Consider the following 22,313-nt stretch of genomic DNA (forward strand, 5'->3'; position numbering starts at 1 on the left):
ATAGATACATCATAGATCTGTACAGACACCAAACATCAGGTTTTCTCTCTTTGTTATACTGTAAAACAACCAGATAGATACATCATTGATCTGTACAGACACCAAACATCAGGAGTTTTCTCTTTGTTATACCGTAATACAACCAGATAGATTCATCATAGATCTGAACAGACACCAAACATCGGGAGTTCTCTCCCTTACACTACAAGACACAATAGATTTCTCCTTTGTAATGTCAGTACAGATCAAACTCATCAGGAGTTATCTCCCTTGTACTGTAAAGTATAGGTACAAGCAGATGAAGTTAGTGTGTTCTGCTTTATCATTTAGTTATAAATCTTGAGTTCCAATTATTTCGTGTATTTAAAAAACGTCACACCAATTCTGCCAAAAAAATCAATACATGTTCTTCAATGTACATATAATTAACCTATAATTGGAACTACTTATCAAAGAAAGTATATGTATTTTAAAACCTACAAAACAATACATATATACAGTGGAACCTGTCTTACCTGACAACCTGAAAAGTGTGGCAAATTATTTGGATTAGAAAGGGAATCAGAGTACATAGGTTTATTTGGTATTTTTATAAGACAAGAGATTACAGCTGTGTGTTAGTTTTGACAGAATGTCAGATTACTCAGGGGTCAGATTACTTAGATGAGTTTCACTGTCTGTATATATAGCACATTCCATGGAGTCTTACAGCATATTAATCACCGGAAAATGCTACCATCCCAAATCTTGCCGCATCTAAGAAGGAATATGAGCCAACTGCGTTGTCATAGTTACCTGGTTGGCGCGGATGTACTCGGTGACGACGAGGTACACTTGGTTCTTCCCTTTGTGTAGTACAGGTTTCCAGGCAGGTTGCTACAAGCACAGGCATCAACACTGATTTACACAACTACTGAAGAAGAGGACAAACATCAATATTATTTATACAACAGTTTATTAAAGGCAAAGAGATATCTGATATGTTTCGCAGTTCATATTAAACTTGTTTCAAGACCAACTCATGAAATCAACCAAAGCAAGATGCAATCCTTAAATGTTAATGGTCAGACAAGGATTCCAACCCAGGACCCTCCATCAACCATTGCTGTACCAACATAAACTATCTACATAAGACCCCAAAGTACATGTCTGTATTGTCATACAAAGTACATGTCTGTAATGTCATACAAAGTACATGTCTGTAATGTCATACAATGTACATGTCTGTAATGTCATACAAAGTACATGTCTGTAATGTCATACAATGTACATGTCTGTAATGTCATACAAAGTACATGTCTGTAATGTCATACAATGTACATGTCTGTAATGTCATACAAAGTACATGTCTGTAATGTCATACAATGTACATGTCTGTAATGTCATACAAAGTACATGTCTGTAATGTCATACAATGTACATGTCTGTAATGTCATACAAAGTACATGTCTGTAATGTCATACAATGTACATGTCTGTAATGTCATACAAAGTACATGTCTGTAATGTCATACAATGTACATGTCTGTAACGTCATACAATGTACATGTCTGTAATGTCATACAAAGTAAATGTCTGTAATGTCATACAAAGTAAATGTCTGTAATGTCATACAAAGTACATGTCTGTATTGTCATACAAAGTACATGTATGTAATGTCATACAAAGTACATGTCTGTAATGTCATACAAAGTACATGTCTGTATTGTCATACAAAGTACATGTATGTAATGTCATACAAAGTACATGTATGTGATGTCATACAAAGTACATGTATGTAATGTCATACAATGTACATGTCTGTAATGTCATACAAAGTACATGTCTGTATTGTCATACAAAGTACATGTATGTAATCTCATACAAAGTACATGTATGTAATGTCATACAATGTACACAGCATATACTGTAAACCAGGAAATATTTACTGTAGTTTACCTTTTGCCTTTTTTGCCCACACCAATGAGGGCGAATTTAACATGAGAGTTAATACTAGTATACAACATACAATATTAGTTCTGTGTTAAGGGCCAACATGGATTTCATTGGCGAAGGATGAATATTTGACAGGTTGAAAGTTTCCTGGAATACGGTACATACCTTTTGTGTTTTCGATAAAAGACTCGGTTTGTTGTGGACTTTGGACATCACTGTGTCTGGACTGACATCAACGGGCTTCCCAAACGGAGCAGCAGTGTTAAGGTACACATTTAATAGACTGCTTTTCTGTGCTATCTGAGAAAGGAAATGCATAATTGGTAACACATACATGTATATAGATAACCCAAGTTTCCTCTGGCCCTGACACCAGACTTAAGACATTTTGACAGGTAGATGTCAGGTGGCCAACACCAGACATCGAACTGTCGAAATGTCTAAGTCTGGGCCCGTATTCATGAAACCATTTTCATGCTCAAGCATGGATTCTGTGCTCAAACTAACTTTCTTGTAACTCGCTTAAATCATGTGATCATTGAAAAAAGCATTTGCCTTTAAGTCTCTTTAAATGTTTCCCAAATCAATGACAAAATCATATTTATTTTTTTAACTTATAACTGGAACAAGAAATTAGACTTGAGCACAAAATCCAGGCTTGATCATGAGAACGGTTTCATGAATACAGGCCCTGGTGTCAGGGCCGTAGGAAACTCGGGCTAGTATTTAGACACTAAAATTATGTCCAAAATATGGACAACCATTGGTTAAGGAATTTTTCAGATGCTAGTGTCAATATCAATTCTTATGTTGGGAATACTTTTTATCGCATACTCAGAATACTAGGCAATGTAATAAAATCATCAAAACAATGTTTCGCTATGTTATACAATTGTACCTGATGTTGGATCTTAAATGACTTTCTTTTCATATGAGATTTACGAAACCAGTCAAAACAAATTATTTATTTAAGAAAGCTTCTGGCGAGCTATTTAAAATTAAAAATCTGTGACAAATGGTTGAGTATTGGACAAAAAAAAGGATCTCTTTCCAATTCCATCTTACTGACATTGCAAAACTCGTTTAAAAAAACATCCCATACAACAGAAAATTCTTTGAGATTCTCATATCAATAAGCTCAACCAATTAGAAAAGGTTAATTTTCTGACACACGTTTGGTTGCGATAAATGTTTAAGGTGCCAACAAGTTCACACCTCATTTTACATCCAGTTATCATTGCTTTCCGAGTAACAATCAAGTCACATGAACTGACGTTAACATATATTGTAATTGTTGGTTTAGTTTTGCCCCACAATTCGTAAGGTTGAACCTTACGGATATTTACCTCAGCAGCTGTATACTGGCGGAGGTAGTCGGACAGTCCACACAGAAGGGAGAAGCCAAGTGTTACACCCGGTCTGTAGGTACAGGAGATCAATCCCCATCAACAATCAAATTCACTTGATGTATTTTTTCATTTTTATAATAAAAGAAGTACATGTCAGATATGCAGTATGTGACAAATTACATGTCATCTCATGAGAATTGCTCTGAACTGATACAAATGATGTGAATCCTATCTAGAAGGTATTCTGTATTCCCATAAGTATATAAATAAACGTTCAAGACAATCAAACTTCTGGCATATTTATATACATGTATTAGATAGCTTGATAACTACAACTTACACCTGTTTAGCTGTCTACTTACATCTGTATGAGTGGAGGCCTAGTGTTGACACCTTGTGTCACCAAGGGGAGACAACAATACACGATTCCTCTCTGTAACGGATAGAAAACAGTTGCCAAATTAAAGGTTCCAAGAAGCACACTAAAAGTACCTTAAAATTTGAAATATGTATATGCTTCAGTTCCAGAACTAATAATGAATATTTGTGATAACCTGTTGCACTAATAAAAAGGATGATAGAAAGCCTGAGGTGATTGCAGTTATTAGAATGATAAAAAAATCACATTTGAAGGTTTTAGATTGATATTGAATACATGTACATATATATTAAAAAAAAAAAAAAGGCAGATGATTTTTTATTTTCAACGCAAACATCAATCTCTACCTGCATGATGAAGAGCATACCTGTTCTACTACGACGACCGGCCATATTGGTCCGGCACTGGTCATCACCTCATATACCGGCTTCTGTTCCGACTTCTCGCAGGTATCTCTGGCAGTGATAAACTGTGGTAATAGATAAAAATGTAATTTATCAAAACTGTTTTGATAAATTAAAAAGTTATGAAATTGAAAAGATAAAGTGTTCTCTTTCCAATTATTTTTCAATTTTTCAAAAATTTAATTATAATCAACACACATCTATGTAAACAATTGTTTTACAGTTAAATCCAACTGAAGTTGTAGTGAGGTTACTGCATATAGGAAAAATCACCGTGCAGTGGGACAGGGATCTTAACCATTTTGCAATGTGAGACCATATAGAGATTGAACGGGGCTTCATGTTTGATATGGATGTAACCGTTTTGCGTTCATACCGTCATGAAAATTTTAAAAACCACCTATCAGTACATACATTTATATTTTTACTATAGAACAAATGTTTAAATTTATTTATTTGTTCTTAAATAACTAATTAATTTACTGTGTTTTGTTTATGCGTTGTCCTTTAAACAACTTTGGCGGAACAGCCCTATTTCAATAAAATCACCACGTGTTACGTCACGAGAGTTTTTCCTTTCATACTCAAATGAAATGCATCCCTGCTGGTAATGTTCATATAGTGGGTTGCAGTGCAAATGTAATATAGACTATAGAAATCCAGATGTTGGTCTCTGACACTCTTCACTAACATTTTTTAGGAAAGAAAACAACCTGGGAACGCTTTACATATGAATTTCTTACCTTATCGATACCATCCTTGTGGCCCAGCTCAAACAGTAGTCCATTGACAAACTCTGGTACTGTAGGCACAGTGATGTAGTTGTCCTTCTCAAGCAATTTCACTTTCTTTTCGACAAGTGGGAAGTGCCTGTTGTGATATAATGTAATGACTATAGTTCTTTAAAGTAACGGATACCACTGCACCAGTAATAGTTGTAAAGAAGATTTCTGCTCTAGAGCTTTTTATTCGCCTTGGAGTGATATCCCTTACACATGGTAGGAGATAAAGTATATATGAGTTTTTCTCGCTTAGGGTTACAAATGTATTTCTCACTATAAGGTTGTTTCTTTTTATTTTGATGCTAAGCATTAACAATTTCTTGATAGCAACATTGGTAAAGTGTAAGATTGGGAGTAGATTCACTCTCAGAGTTTGGTATTTCTGGTTTTCTTCTTCTTGTTTATTTCTATTATCAAATATCCAATGCAATTCTGTAAAATGTATGGCAATTAAGATTTGTTTAATATGAATTATATTTGTAGAAGATGGCCTCTTCAATACTGGTGCCAATGGTAACACATTTCAACCTGTTGGTACTGTATGAGGGTGTATTTTTGACGATTTTAATACTGTATCCATCTTGTATTACTTTGTGCAAAGTTTTCAATATTGGGTCTCTAGTTTGGTAGTTCTGAAATGGTATTTGACCAAAAAATAATCATGTTCATTTCCCGGTGAAAATAATCATAAACCTAAAACTGTCACTGTATGTATTTGCAGTAATCCAGCATTTGTTTGTCTGTTAAAATGCTCTTTATTAGAGCAATATAGATGCTTATCCTAAAGCTAACAGAATTGCTGAAATGTTGTCCATAATTCATTTAGTGCATTTACTCTATTCCTTTTTCATAAATTATCATAATACCTATCAACACCAAACAAAGGGTTTGAATTTTGGTTTTCAAGAGAGTGAAAAATAACTGGACAGTATAAGTGTGTGTATGAAATAGAGTTGGCCATAACTTTAAAAGATCTCCTTGTCATTTGTCCAACTGTGTTCAATTATGACTATGGTAATAACTTTGTACATGTAGTCCATGTACTACATTATTGCAAATTTTCGTATTGTATATATCATTTTATTGAACTGTACATACATTTGATATAGCACAAGTATGTCAATTTATTTAAATTTATGCAAAGTACCAGATACATGTAAATATACAACTTCATAAGTTATTCTTCATAAGCATGTCGATTATAACTACTCAGATCAGTCGTAAATGTATACATTGCTAACAACACAATGTTATTTTTTAAAGTGCATATGCCATTAGTAAAATTCCGAGACGCACAAACAGTAATGTTTAATATCAATACAGTACTCACCTGGAAAATAGCAGACGCCTACTTTCACTTTGATCAGGATGGGAACTTTTAATGGAAATGATCCATAGACCTCGGATGCTCATGTTGATAGAGAACTAGTTTATTGATGTATTCAAAGACAACAACCATCGTATTTTAATTTGAACGGCACCACCATTTGCGTACATTAAACACATATTCGAGAATACGTTGGTACCCTGACCAGTAACTACAAAGTCCACCTACAGGAAGTGGAATCATTCAAGTAAAGTCATGCATTGTTTTCGAACTAATTGTAATCATTTAGACAAACCAGAAACATTAATTAAGTTCAAAAGAAATGTAATCGTGCATAATTATTGCTTTCGGCTTTAAAGTAAAACAACTGTGCATTATATATCACGTCTTCGCTGTGCTAGCGTAAAAACAATGATATTGATTTTTTTTTCTGGGTGGATAAACGGTGCGGAGCGAATTTGTACCACCTTAAATATTGTCCTACCTAAAATATTGTCCCACACATTATATAAAATTAACTTAATTCATAAACGTTTTTGTCTATGAAGTGTGTGTGTTAATAAAAATATATGTTTGTTTATAATAGTTTTAATCATTTAAAACATAAAAATATCATAAAATACCATTTTAATTGTATATAAAAGGCAGATATTGGGCATTCTTTCTGTCGCCACCGGATGATCTCTTAGACACGGAAGTGTAAATAAAGCGTAGCCTACGTGTGTGAACTCGCGTGCGGACGTGACAGATAGTTGGTAGCTCATTTGCTTCCCATGTCGGAGCAAGACGCTACAACGGAGCCTCCCGAGGGAGGGGGAGACGCCCCTACCCCAGGGGATGCAGGCTTGCGGAATAGAAAAGGCAAGCAGAAGACACAAGCTTCTCCGACGACGCAACAGGAGACTCCTGAAAGTCCAGATACACAAGATGTTCAACAAGACAATCAACCGGCCCCGGCTCAAACTCCGCAACAAATAATACTACAAGCACCACAGCAGGGCGAGGAAATCATTTATGTTCCTTCTAACAGAATTGTCTTAGCTGTTCCAAAATGGATGTTGATTTTGGTGACAATCATATGTGGTATAATTTTTGTTGGACTTGGCGGTTACATGGGTGATGTTATTTGGAAGAAATATTACGGCCTAAACAATGGGTATGGAGAGAATGCTATTACGGCAGTGAAAGTGTCCATTGGAGAGGAGGCCACAGAATTGTTCCTCCAATTTGATCTCGACAAAGATGGAAAGCTGTCAATTGAAGAGTATGAAGCCCTGTATCATAGATTGGCCGGTAGCGGATTTAATGTGAGTAATTATTGAAAAGGCCGTATTGAATTTCTTTTTGAATATTTCTTTTTGAATATTTCATGTTATACAGTATGCAGTGTCAAGTTTAAAAAAATAATTATTGCGAAATACATTTCAGGTAAACCGAAGCTTGTAATGCTCTTCAGCACCTCCTTAATTACAGCGCTTCAGTTTACCCACAGAAGTCTGACGTTTAATCAATATAATTATAACCATCTATATTTAAAAAAAATACCCTGTACTGTATAATTTTCTCTAGTATACATGGTATTTTTGTTATATATATAGACTGTTATACTTATATTGATTAAACGTCAGACTCCTGTGGTTTACCTGAAATGTATTTCGCAATAATTATTTTTTTAAACTTGACAATGGGTATATGGAGAACATGCTACTACAGCAGTAATCTTAACTGTTTGTTAAGATAGGATGGATATCCACGAAAGTTTGTACTACAAAACGTTCTAAAAAGCTTTAAACCACGAAGAAAAATACCCACAAATAATTTGTGTTATACAGTATATGTTTTATATACTCTTTAATATTCTTACATTCTTTATAACTTGGGCAGAAATGAGCAGAAATAATTCATACAATGTATATATATGGAGCAGAGCTGGAATAACTGCAGGTCAAATGGCATGCGAGAAGTAACACGTCGCTGAGTTAGTTACCATAAAGTCAAATCTAGTATCAAAACTGTTTCCTGCTGTTGCATTTTCCTGGTCCTGTTACAACCTGTGGCAACCAAATAAGTACAAGGCTCAATTATATACCTGGAACAAGGATGGGAAGCCACATCAATCAATCAACCAATCAGAATGTGGTCTTGGTCGCAGTTAGACTTATATATATATATACATTGTTCAAAAAGGATAAATGAAAATGTACCAGATCATTATCAGTTCTCCTGTCTAAAACTTTGTAGGTCCTGGGGTTTTGTCACGGTGCTAAACCATTACTAGCAAAGTTGGATTAAAATTTCAAAAACAAGCCAAATTCATAGTTGAGTTTTTGTTTCAAAATGCACACTGTAAATTAACATTCATTAAGTGGCAAGTTGAATGTTATTTATACTTTAATTGACATTTATTTCTTACAATGCTTTGACAATATCGCAATGTAAGTTGGCTCGAAACCACTCTTCTGACGGTGAATTATTGTTTACCATTACAATAAATAAAAATTGTACTTTAGATTTATTTTTCAGTAAATGTATATATATTCTTTTTAATTTGTTGATACTATGAAGCTAATTCATTACAAACAGCTCTTAATGTAATATTACCCGATCATGTGAGGAGGATCGTTGCAGCCCTAACTGTCGCCTTATAATTGTAACTTCTAAACAGTTGTCTAAAACATCCTGGCTGAAATGACCAGCCCCTAGCTACAAGTTAGGTTGACAGAACACACGTATGTGTTTGTCAGAAAACTGTTGACCTTGAGTCCGAGGTATACTTGTGCGCTTGAGATCTTATTCCATAGTGAGAAAACTAAGCGTTTGATCAATACGCCTAGATCATATGATTATTCACAGGAAATCGTAGGAAAGGGGATCAAGTCAATGGTCAGCTGAACATTGTACGTTATTTAACCTTATTAGTTTCCTGTCACACGGGCTAGCAGTATAGTGTCCTGAAACAAGCTAAGCTCTCAATGCAGGTTCACAGCTGAATGTTAATTTTCACTACATTGGCCAGTCACAGTCATTAAGCTAGCCCAGTGGGGAAAATCACTAACCATTGGGCATCTGGCATGTCATGATGATAAGCATACTTGGTAAATAATTTTAAATATCCATCGGGGAGATATATAAAACATACTCAGAATAAAAATCATAAATAATTAAAATGTGTGTATGTACACCCTAAGGTAAAAATAACACGTTTAAATGGCATCTGTTCTGTACGACGAAATCATCAGATCTTACAAAATAGGAATTTAGTTTGCAAATCCATTGGTTAAAAATGCTCAATTTTAGGGTAAAATATCAGGATTTCCTAGCTTATTTTAAACTTGCAGCACTGATCATGTCAGGAACACTATATTTATGACCCTTGTGAAAATATATTTTAAGTTTTGTCTACCTACCAGAAGCAAAAACATAATATGTGACATTGTTTGCCCAAAACACAGTTAAGGATCCCTGTATCACTGTACTCTTCCAAAAACTGATTATGAATTGGAGATTCTTTTTAGCAGCTTGACAAATTGACAATTGTTAGCTTATTAAAAAATCTTATCTGAAAAGAAATCCATACTTTTATCTTGTGGAACCTTTATGAAAAAATACTACATGTTACTGATGTAGTAATAAAGATAGTACAAAATATAACAATCTGAGAGTAAAAAATGCAATAGGGCCAGTAGACCAGGATTCAGACTCTTGACCTTCACTCACAATATGTTGACTCAACTGAGGAGCTAAATGATCTGATAATGTAAATACCTTGCTCTATCCCACTACGGTAAAGTCTTAAATAACTTACCTAGGTAAGGGGAGTTTACTGTATGACCAAACAAAACATATTTGGTATTTCTGGTAACCCCTACCTACCCTAATTTTTTGTGTCTACCCTAAACTTTTGAAGGCAATTTTCAAAGAAGCACTGCTAAAGTCAAGAATACTCCTATATATACACCACATAAAATTATCTTTAAAACTAAAACTTGTAACCTACCCTAAAATTGTTTGTCTGGCCTAGCTATTATATTGAAAGAAAAAAACCTATAGGTGATCATGAATGTTCTTGTATTTGTCTGCAGTGGGATACCTGAGATCTTTAAAAGTCCACACAGTTATACATGTATAATCAGTCATGATCACGTAATGTGTGAATCATTGAAACTTGACAAAACAAGTCTAGAATTTTACAGGTATTTAAACAATTGTTTAAGTCAGTGTCGGGCAATTTCAGGAAGACCAATTGTAGCAAAGTACTGTACATATAAAGTTTTCTTATCTAGATTTAGATGGCTCAATAAAAATTTGTGCAATGTCATTAAAAATCATTCCTGTTCAGTAGACTGTAAAATGCTTGCATGAATTTCGAAGAACCTCAACTTGTTCAAGATCATGCACAAACAGGCAGTTAAATATGATTCATTTTTACCTCAAAGACATGTGTACTTGCAAACCTTTTGAAATTTCCATGGGGGAGATTCTGCATGCTCAAAATAAAAGAAATATATAAAATGTGAGTATGCACTCCCTTAGAGACAAAATAACCCTTAAAAATTACATAATTTGAGTTGTTCTTTCAGATGAAACCATCAGATCTTAGAAAAAATGAATAGTTTTATTGTTTAGCAAATCTAATGGCTGAAAATGGAAAAATGCTTATCTTTAAGGTCCATGATAAGGAGTCTCCCTCTTGAATAGGGAGAGTTGACAAACATGTATATCGTGTCCACCAATCATTAAAATAGATTTTGAAGTAATGAATATTTTGCTAAAGTGTTAATTGGAACATATTTCTACACTTAAAAAGAAAAATACCCAAAGTTCTTGGGAGAGATGAAATTGAAAGGCATATATGGGGAAAAAATCATTCTACAAGTTTTATTTTGCATATAAAATTCTAACCAATTAAATTCTTAATGTAGTCTATAGAATGTGGTTGAGTAGATCTAGAATATTTTGAGGATGAAAAAATCCACATTCTATTACACAAAAAGCAACCTGTGTATAATACATATATGTCTTTTTTAAATTTGAAAGATGATGTGTATTTGAAATGTTGTCTATAGGTCTCAGCCCCACCTGAGTTTAAACAGGAAATTCAGGACGATGACGAGGTTATCACAGTCAAGGCTCATTTCAAGCCACTTCTTCTGGAAACAATGACCAAAGATTTGGACGAGACGGTGAGTATATCAGTATTTTCTTCCTTTTATATTTAAGTGATCCCAAAACTACAGATAAAAAAATCAATAAGGAAAAAACATTCTGTGACATCTGCAGTTATGCTTTCCTATGATGTTTTTTTATGGAGGTCTTGTGGTCGCAGTTGATAGCGCACTTGCCTTGCACCATCAGACGTGAAAAGGTATTGGGTCACCTGTCCGACCACTGGCGTGGGTTTTCTCCAGGTACTCCGGTTTCCTCCCACATTAAACCCCCCCCCCACACGCTTACATCCGGGCCAACAAGAGTGATTAATATAAGTTGATAAAACTTGTTTCATAATCGTTGTAAAATAAATAAAGTTTATATATGAACAATTTTAAGTTATGGATTTGTACCTTGAAAACTCCCAGGTTGTTTGTCAGGCGACCCCATACCTTTTCTGGTTGAACCAAAGCCAATTTGTTTGTGAAAGATGAATGCGCTATCCACTGCACCCACCAAAGTTGTCCACCTAAAATTTCTACCTTATAATGTTGTATGCATGTATTGACAGAAACTGATCCTCTGTTAACTTAACTTAATGGCTGTCACGATTTACTGTTGATGGGTTATAGTAGCCTTGTTATCTAGCAAGTTTAAATATTTACAGGTAATTAATGGTCGAAGCTCCATATGTATAATTTTTATTTTTAGTCGTGGATGTGATCAAATGCTTTTTATCTCGTTGGTTAATTAGGAGCACATTATTTTTGGGGTTCAACTCTGGATGAACTTATAAGATAAAATGCCCTGCTCATGACCGCGTTGCCATTTTCATTTCTGGGTCCATTGGTTCATTTTCTTTATAACTCCAAGATCATTAAACATGTTTTTAGTAAAATATATCTCCTTTTGAGTGATTAATTCAACAAATGAAAATTTGGAATTGATAATAAGACTCAGCTGTGTAATATTTACAAATTTATAAGGGAAAGAATCTTAAAAACTATTCATACAAATTTGTATGAATGGCTAAACTGGTTGTATACATGAACAATTTGAAATTTAGTGTTTTATGTTAATCCTTGTCAAAACTTGAAAATGTTTAGCTGTCAATTTTTAAACCAAGATGACATTGGCAACTGGAGAACCGAATTATCATAGACCTATATAAATATAATGGTACATACTGTATGATTGCAATTGGCCAAGTAATGTTGGAAAAAACACTTATCTGAAATTATCATAGTTTCACAATGTAGGAGAACAAATTAGGCCAAAATGCAAGATCTTCAAATTGTCAGCGTCAATTATATATATGATAAGGTTTCATTTCAAGTGTCGATCTGATATGTAATAAAACTACATGTGTAATCTAATCAATCTTGCCAGTTTGTTGGTGGCGGACTCGACTCACTGGCTGGACTGAAGGGATGGACAAAGCCCAACATTGAGTGGACAAACCTCGGGGTGAAACACTTCAAGTCGTTCTTCCCGAAGAAAAACATAACGATGTCGAGTCTGGGTGAAGTGTACTTCATCTACGAGAACAGTCCGGGTAATCACGGTACGAACCACATGTCAAGTAACCGGTACTACCCCCCACAGCTGGAGGAGAGCCTCGTTGTCATTCATCGCATGCTCAACATGTTCCATCCTCGTCCATTCATCCGGAACCGGTTCTCTCCCCAGGGAGCTGTAGCGTGTGTCCGGGCCTTTAATGATGAGTATGTGGACATAGCATTCAGGTGAGACAAAGTATAAGATAATTACGTTTCTGATAAAATAATGCCAGATCTTGCAAATAATAAAACAATTAATATCTAGTGTTTCTAGATAAATAATGCCCGATGTTTCTGTTAAAATAATATCCAATATTTCTAGTAACATGATGCCAAATGTATCCTTTGATCATCAAAGACATTCTTTAATATCATGAGTGGTCTCAAGGCAGGTTTTAATTTGGTAATGGTGGTCTCCTAAGACAGGTTTTAAAATAACAGGGATGGTCTCAACTTTCAAAGTAGATATTATTAATACTTGAGTGGTCTCTAAAGGCTGGGTTTAACATCTTAACCCTTTCACCCCTATGTTACTTGAGTAGACTCTTTCATGCATTGATATGGATGAGTCCATTATGGTCTACAGTGGTGGTAGGGATAATGGTGTTTTCTGATGGCAGAATTTAATATCACAAGAGTGGTCTCTAAAGGCATATTTTAACATCACAAGGGTAATTTTTCAATGCGTGATTCACAATATGTAATTCTGTCTTCAGAATTCATGGAGAGTTCCAGCTGAACGAACCACCGTTTTACCCGTTTTGGTACACACCGGGACAGTTTACCGGAAGCCTGGTGATGTCTCGGGACCGTAAAAAGATCGTACACTTCCATATGTATGTTCCCACAGAAAACAAGCTGAATATCGGTAAGATTCATTGATCCTCAAGGCAGTGCAGAGAGTTTCATGTGACTATATCTAACACTATATTTTTGTATAGAAAAATCGCCCACATTTAGATTACCTGAAGATTTACTTACTCCTAGATTATCTATTCACTGCTTCAGAGTAAAATATAGTGGTTGATCAGGTGGCGTACTCGCCTATAACCAGAACAGCTGGGGTTTGATACCCCGATCAGATGTGAAAATGTATAGGGTCTCTTGGCTGACTAGTTGGGTTTTCTCCATGTTTCCTCCCAAATTATGACCCTCTAGATCTGCATGGTTCCATCAGGGTGAATAATAAGCTAAATTAGTTAGAAAAAACTTATTTCAAATTAGTTAGAAAAAACTTATTTCAAAAGTGTTGTAAAATAAATCAAGTTTGTGCTTTGTATTTTGAAGTGGTTATGGGAGGAAAAGGTAGGAAATAACTTAAAAGAAAATTTTCTTTCTAAACACAAAAATTAAAATATGTCTACAGACATGGAGTGGTTGAACGGTCCTCTGGAAGGTGAGAATATGGAGGTAGATATCGGCTTCCAGCCACAGATGGAGGTGACGATTACAGCTCCCTCCGTACCCCTCACAAGTGAAAACCTCTACCAGAAGGACTTAGAGGTTCCTGTTGACCTCAGCATGGAAGACAAGGTCAAGGACATTAAGTGGACAGGGGAGATAACTATGACAGAGGCCAGGAAAAACATGGAAGTCAAGATGTATCCATTTAAACAGGTGAGACATTGTAAAGAGTGCTTTGTTATACTGCCATCATGTGTGCTATGGAATTTTGTCATTAAAAAGGAGTGTGGCAATGTTCAGAAGGAACTTTATAGAGATATTCCTATGAACGAAGGCACGGTAATCTAATGGTAGGGTTGCGAGTTCGAGTCTCGTCACGGCACTGTGTTGTATCTTTGAACAAGATACTTTACTCTGCTTGTTCCAGTGTACGCAGTTGGTATTGTTTAATGCTAGCTGTGAGCACCGAAACTGGAGCACCGACTGTATGCTCCCCAGTGAGTTGAGAAAGATATTGGCTGATTGCAAAGGCCCCATAACCACAGATAACAATTTGTGAACTGCTTTGAGACGACCTACGGCCTAGATTGTGATAAAGCGGTATATAAGAACCTCAAATTAGTATTATTGTTATTTAGTAAAAATGGAAAGTTGCAATTGAAGAACAAGTTAGTAATTACATTTAAAAATTCTTGTATGACTGTGTATGTGATATGTGAAAGTTAAATATTTCTGTTTCAATGATCAAAATTACTTTTTGTAGGTGGAGTATTTCAACTTCACTAATTCGTTTGAGAAAGCAAAGGAGGAGAGGAAGCTGGTGCATTCCATATTACTTTGGGGTGCACTGGATGATCAGAGTTGCTGAGGTTCCGGGCGGACTCTCAGGGAAACGTCCCTGGAAAGTCCGCCCGTTGTTTCTCTCCTCCAGGAGAATTTCATCAGCAGTTGGTTCCTCATCGCTGATTTGAAGGTAAGAAAGTCTCGACAGCTTCTCCTGAAGTACTGTATAGATTTTAATGATTGTATACATGTTAACAATGCAGTTTAGTTTTCATTGCAAATGGTTAAACGGTATCTAAGCGTATTACAATTATTGGGGTATTGGTTAGCCTGTTGTTTACAATTCTAGTTGGTATATGATTTTTCCAAAAATTATGTCAACATAAACAGGCAATGAAAGGATATCCAGTAGTTATATACTAGGTATATATATATGGGGCAAAGAAATAATTCCAACAGTGTGGACAAGTTTAGGTTGTCAAATTTTCGGAGCGACCCGCTCCTTTTTCAAGACACAGTGAAACAGAACAGTTACATGTACATATACATCATATTACAAGAAGATAGAATTGATATATTATAATTGAAAATATAGCTATTATATAAAACCAATAGTCCCCTTGGCTAAAGACAGCCGAAGGCAGCAATTAAGCTGAGAGAATCGCGGACAAGGAACGCTGATGTAGATGACCTATTCTTGCGCAAGATGCACTATCATATAAAGTGAGTCAATGAGAGATATCAAAGACGTGGAACATGTGCATGTGCATGTGGAAATCTGGCCCGGTAAATGTGAAAAATCTCCAATTTGCTACGGAATGTCTCATTAGTCGCCTCTCAATACTGCGATGGATCTAACAGTCACAGCAGGGGGTCCACACTTAGTTGCCTTTTTTAGTTTGCAGGAATAATGCATACATTACTCTTTTTAATATCAAAAAAATATCTTCATTCCAATTTTGAAATCACCTTTTGTAGTTCACCAAGTAAATTTGATTTAATGACGATATTGGATGCTTCACAAGAAAAGAAACATTTATGATTCAGAATTATCACAGAGAATTTCAATAAAAAGGTTTAACAGAGATAGCTCTAACACTGGGTTAAGAAAGAGAAATCAGAAGTAAAGTTGCTTTTTATGTATTTGGTGTTGTAAGTTTTATTTTGTTGCACAGCCCTGTCATCAGCAGGGTTATAAACTTTTCCACAATGAAAGCCCCACTTTGTAGAGTTACAAACTAATTAGATATTTTGTCATTTTTGCAGGATCTTGAAAAAGATACTCATCAGCCTGAGGCGAGCAAGCTGGCTAAACATTTTCTATCAAACTATAAATTTCCTGTAATGATGATTGTGTCTCTCCCTAACGGCACTATCATCCACAAGGTCAACGCAAACGAGTTCATGGAGACAGACGCACCACTTACCTCCATCATAGAGTATGCGTAAGTATTTTGCTTTTTGTCAATATCATCTGCTAAGCCTAAGGCTAAGGGTTGATGATTTCATGTTTCAACCTCATCCAAAGTCAGTAGTTGTTATTGATAGGGGGGTGAAGCATGGGTTTACTGAAATTATTCCTTAGCATGGGCTTATTACAGGAAATTTACATCAATGTTGATTTGTACAACATATGAAAAATAAAAAATAAAAACAAGCTATATGGGGGCAGTGCTCATTAGTGTATAAGCATGTCATAATGTTGAGTATAAACTCATGCAGTATGACTTATTGTGACATCATCAAATGATAATGAAATTAAGTCACAGACTCCAGATCATATTATAATGCCATAATGGAGACAATAGATAAGGAGCCAATATGGCTAAATTTCAGACTTCAGGAATGACACGGAAAAGCCTTTTTTGTTAAATGTATGCAGAACTTCTTGTTCATGTGAGAAACGGAATGTTAGATTTATTTCTTTTTCATTTGAGATTTATGAAACTGATCAGGATTTTTTATTTTTAGCTTGCCAACGGCTCGTTGTTTCATAAATCTCATATAAAATGGAAGCTTATATTTAAAGAATAAAACATACAGCATAATTTTATGTAAACAACATGATATCTCAGAAAAAAACATTGATGATGAAGACAATACATTAGTTTGAGCCTGTATGATCGGGTATGATTGTGTGTGTGCTATTTGAAAAGTACAACAGTTGCATGTTACGTTTTGACTGGCATTGTATTGAAATTCATGTTGCATGTTTGCTGAGACTTGCATATCACTTAAGTTACGATAATTTAAACTTTGTATTTTAACTTACCCTGGTAATGTTTTTCGTTTGAGCCTTTGTTTTCATGTTGCATCTTTGCCGAGACCTGCATATCACTTAAGTTATAATATATAATCTTCGTATTTTAACTTACTCTGGTAATGTTTTTCGTTTGAGCCTTGTTGATGCCCTCTTTGTCGTCAAGTGCTCGAGTGTTTCAAATGACTAAGTCTGAATTTACAAGACTTCATAGTAAAATATTAAAATCTTATCAAATCATGTAAATTGAACTGACTGAACATATAAATAAATCTTGTAAACTAATTGTTGTTACTAACAAATCGTATTGTTCAATTCATTTTGTTAACAATTTGGGTAAAGTTAGACTAAATAACTAACAAGTATTAATACATTTTGTTTTAAATAGCATGTATTTATTTATTTTAATGGTATATAAGCCTACCTGATAATATTGGGCCATACTAAAAAAAACATTGTTTGCAATTTTCCTTCTCACATTCGTTTCAGTGGTTAGGTAGGTAGGGATTTTTGTTAATTTCAGAAATTTCGTATATAAAAACAGTGATTTTTTTTATCAAGAAAACTTTTTTTTTTTACGAAAAGTTCCCCAAAAAATTTGAGTAGCTGCCATTTTCAGTGAGTCGATAACATTATGCAAACTACAAACAGACATTTTTCTTATGATGGCCTTGTGTTGATTTCTAGCCATCTGACAACTATATATAATTGGACATTAAATCATTGAAAAATCTCTCTCTCAGACTAGCATGTAAAATTTTTTTTTTTTGTATTTTGATAGTAAGTAATAGGAAAATGTCTTGATTTTTTCCCTTGCCATCTTCGTTTTATCACGGTAACCGTTTCTAACCTAACCTAACCTCTGGAGTTGTAGTCCACCTTAGCTTCTTGTCCATTCTTTAGAAGTTTATACCATTTGGCCCTATACTATATATTCGTACTGTACTGTACTGTACTCACCTCTCCCGTGTGTTTAATATTTTCTTTATCCTACCATAACCCTTGATTACAGATATAAGCCCTCATACAGAGATTTTAAACATTGTTTGGGCTGAAGTCTAACATTTATAAACATTTAATAGAGAAATGTGAATACTCTTTTAATATTGACACATTCATAAATTTTACATGTAGATGAAAATATTAAGATTTACACTCCTGTAAACTTCCCTTTTTTATACAGTATTCCTTAGTATACAAGATAGCTGAAAAGTTAAGCCTCATCTCCATTGAAAATATGGATAAACTGAGTATTTACCGAACCGTTGGTTTTTCAGCATTGGGAAATGTTTGTAAAGCACACGAACCAAGATTATTTTTTTTTAAATTGATTCCGTAATTTCCCATAGTCCTAATTTTAATGATACATGTTTATTCCTTATTTCAAAGGCATTTGCATCTTTGAAATCAGAAATTTAAGTGTTGTGTGTATTTGCTAGATTAACTCTAGTTTAAGGCGGTAAAGGGATTACTAAAGGACGGAGGGAAAAATGCATGGCTTCAATTCGCTTATTTCCAGGGATAAAAGTGATGTAGTTGAAACAGCACCTAATGGGAAAATATTTGGGACAAGGCGTATCGGAGCAAATAAAGGTGTCGGAGACAAAGAAAAACCAGAGGAGGAACTACCTCCAAAGGAAGGGTAGGTATTAAACAACAGATTACTCACGGCGAGCGTCGGATTGTGTCTCCGAGTGTATACAATAACACAATCGTACCAACGGCTGTTTGTGTCGCAGCGTTAAATGATAAATAGGCTGTAAGTCTGACCCCTTATACAACATATGTATGTAGTTTTAAAATTTAGTACAAAAGGATATTTTGCTTGATAAAATAGACCAAATTTGAATCTGTGTGCTCATGCTATTGGGAAACCAAGTCCTTCTTTGGTTGGATATAGGGGCTATAAAATAATCGCAGAGAGGTTCATGTATTTTTTTTTTTAATTTTGATATCAGAAATATATTTAAAAGAAATGGTACAGATCGACTTTAAAAATTTTTAAAAAAAATTCTCGTATTGAGACATTTGTATATATATCTATATGTATTTAAGGACAAAATGGAGCATGTAGGGCAGGTTCCTGTATATATTCAATACATGGTGCATTGTGAGTTTGCATGGGATACTTTCTATTAGACTCTGTAACATTTACTGTCCATGTATATGCATTCAAAATATTTCCGACATTTTATAGAGCTATAGAGCTTTGTACTACTGGTATATAAATTGGGTTGTTCTGTGCCTGTAATAAGCCCAGGCCCATATCACAGCTTTAACAGATAGTTGACANGGGGGGGGGGGGGGGGGGGGGGGGGGACGAGGTTGAGTACTTAGTTTCATAACCTTATATGTGATATTTAAGAATCATCCGATATTTTAAAAGTGCTTTTATGATTGTTTTGCCTTCAGATGACTACCTGGTACAAATGTACTTCAAATTTTAACACCTGCAGTTTTCACTATAAATTCAATAATTTTGAAGAAAAAAAAATAAAGATTGAACATTTTATTTCACATCCCATTAATTAAGCTAACAAGGCTTTGAACATCTGGGCCAAGAACTAGAATTTAAATCATTCACCCCTGGGTATTTACAGTAGACTGTGCAGTTCATTGATTTGGAAATTCTAAGTGTGACTTTAGGGGGTCCAAGGGTTAATGACAGATGAAATAGTTTCCCTATATTACCACTGACAAAAGTTCTCAGTCCAGTGTTAGATAAAGTTTTATCAAAAGGTGAGCACCCGGACCCAGAACCATAACTTAGTACTGGAAACATTTCCCCAACCAGAGATATCTCTGTCAAGTGTTAGATAAAGTTTTTATCACAAGGTGAGCAGTCGGACCCAGAACCATAACTTAGTACTGGAAACATTTCCACTAACCAGAGATATCTCTTTCCTTAAGGTTAGATAAAGTTATATGACAAGGAAATGGCGGGCATAGGTTCAAGGTTTAAGGTCCATAACTTAGTAATAGAGAAGTAAAACTTCCCCCTATAGCTAACTAGAGATATATCTCTGTCGTAAATAACGTAAAGCTCTACCTCAAGATAATGACGAGCATACTTGTAGGTTTTAATTGAAAGGATACCAGTAATCAGGGGAAAATCCTGGAATTTGAGAGCAGTGGACCATTTTCACCATTTTTTAGACAATATCAAAATTAAGAAGGGCAATTGTGGGAAAAATTAAAAGAAAATTGAAATATAGGGGTATCTGAATTGTCCCATGGACCCTCTAGGATTGTCCTTGGTAGTTCACTCTATAAAGTGTTGTGTGTTTATTTCTTTTACATGATGTAGTAGTGTTGACTGTAGCATAGTTTCTGTGTGATACATCAATCTGTTGGCGGTCACTAATAATGAATACTTCAGACTTCTTTAGAGTTTTTGTTCCCCTTTGAACACTTCATTTGGGCATAAAATCGACAAGTTGTCCAGTCGTGTACCAGCTAGCTGTCTTTGACCCTTTTGTAACTGTAAATCATAATGAACTTATCCAGATCAAAGCATAGTATAGTTTATTAAAGTTATGTAGGGGTGAAAGGGGTAAGGGCTGAACAAAAAAGCGTCTTTTATCTGACATTTTGTTAAAGAGTCAACGTCTACAACTCAATGTTAATAGAGAGTATGCCTATGTCACCTGTGCTTTACATTGTCAAAGGCTGAGCTTGGATGCTGAAAAGATGCTGTATATACGTAGAGTAACTAGTACATGCAGACACTCGGAAAAGACAGTATGCAGCATTCTTTGCTAAAGTGTTAGTAAACTATCGCTTACTTTCCTGCGCTTTTTGACATTAGCAGCACATCTGTCTGCAATCACCATTAGGATTGAAAGTGCCAGTTTAAGTCATGGAATATAACTTAAACAACTGTCTGATCATTAAAGTGTTGGGGAGGGGGAAGGGATGGTATACAGCTAGCAGGAAATCAGTCTGTCTGTCCCTCCATTTGTCTGTGGACACAAACTTGTTCAGGCTACTTCTGCTAAAGTAATATATACATTGTAGCTTTCAGTTCGACTTTGTACACATCACCATCAATGTACTAACATATGTTGACAACCTGTAGCAATTTGTTTTCTCCACAGAGTTATTGCCACTTTATGAGTCTTGTATAACAATATTGTATAATGATCAGACAACTTTAGAGTCCCTCTGAGACCTGGTAGAGGCATATGTAGTTATACATATTTTATAATAATGTATCCCCTTTTAGTTTTGACTGAGTGGGACTGGGGTATTCAAACTGCAGATACATTGTTTGGTTATTGGTTGGTTTTGAGTTTGGCTCAGGTACTATCACATATGTTTTTTAACAACCCTGGGAGATTAGCAAAGTGACTTCAACAAAATTATAATAAGCCAGGGGCAGTTCACCCCAACTATCTTATCTTATTACAAACACTTGGTCATGCAGATGGAAGCGGAGTGGAAAATGATTCAAACTGCATGTAATTGGTTATAGGAATGTTCAGGCATGCTCCTACGTGTGGTGATGGTTTTGTATTGTCCTTTCAATGGTACTTGCATTATTATATACTGATGTGGATTGTTTGTGTACTGTATTAATTTTATAATGGCAAGGCTGGATAGGACTCTCAACAGGTACTGTACATTATCTTAACCTACAGTTTTTAGCTCACCTGGCCCGAAGGGCCAAGTGAGCTTATCCCATGGTGCAGCGTCCGTCGTCTGGCGTCCGTCAACTTTTTCCTTTAAAATGCTACTTGTCCTGAATGGCTCAGAGGATTTTGACCAAATTTGGTCAGGAGCATCATTGGCCAAAGGGTTCTCAGTTTTGTATAAACGGAGGGTATAACCCCCCTGGGGGCAGAGGGGCGGGGCCAAATAGGGGGAAAATAGGTAAATCTTTAAAAATCTTCTTCTTCTCAACCAATAGAAGGATTTTGACCAAATTTGTCCTAGAGCATCTTTGGACAAAGGAGACTCAAGTTTGTATAAACGGAGGGTGTGG

The 22,313-nt window shown here is 35.3% G+C and overlaps 2 protein-coding genes across 3 annotated transcripts in view; one reads left to right on the forward strand and one right to left on the reverse strand.

The window, feature by feature from the left end:
- Nucleotides 1–34: 34 nt before the first annotated feature.
- LOC110462827 (AP-5 complex subunit mu-1-like) lies at nt 35–6,597 on the reverse strand (the record flags this gene model as incomplete). The annotated part of the gene is made up of 8 exons (XM_021517025.1): nt 6,179–6,597; nt 4,810–4,936; nt 4,030–4,131; nt 3,646–3,716; nt 3,281–3,353; nt 2,100–2,234; nt 796–876; nt 35–58 (listed from the first exon to the last, which is right to left on the reverse strand). Coding segments are annotated over exons 1-8 (696 nt in total), but the record flags the coding sequence as incomplete, so codon positions are not given.
- A 253-nt stretch (nt 6,598–6,850) lies between these two features.
- The window catches only part of LOC110462825 (selenoprotein N-like), a 22,355-nt gene continuing 6,892 nt past the window's right edge, over nt 6,851–22,313 (forward strand). Inside the window, exons 1-8 of one of the 2 annotated variants that reach the window (XM_021517023.1) lie at nt 6,852–7,482; nt 11,242–11,358; nt 12,713–13,068; nt 13,599–13,750; nt 14,249–14,499; nt 15,050–15,259; nt 16,336–16,514; nt 18,849–18,971. In XM_021517023.1, the coding sequence (XP_021372698.1) occupies nt 6,949–7,482; nt 11,242–11,358; nt 12,713–13,068; nt 13,599–13,750; nt 14,249–14,499; nt 15,050–15,259; nt 16,336–16,514; nt 18,849–18,971 (1,922 nt within the window). In that variant the 5' untranslated portion in view covers nt 6,852–6,948. Of the gene's footprint in view, nt 7,483–11,241; nt 11,359–12,712; nt 13,069–13,598; nt 13,751–14,248; nt 14,500–15,049; nt 15,260–16,335; nt 16,515–18,848; nt 18,972–22,313 lie in introns of both variants that reach the window. The other variant, XM_021517024.1, reaches the window with a different exon arrangement.

The sequence above is a fragment of the Mizuhopecten yessoensis genome, unplaced genomic scaffold (genome assembly GCF_002113885.1).
Source record: "Mizuhopecten yessoensis strain PY_sf001 unplaced genomic scaffold, ASM211388v2 scaffold10831, whole genome shotgun sequence".
Lineage (NCBI taxonomy): Eukaryota > Metazoa > Mollusca > Bivalvia > Pectinida > Pectinidae > Mizuhopecten > Mizuhopecten yessoensis.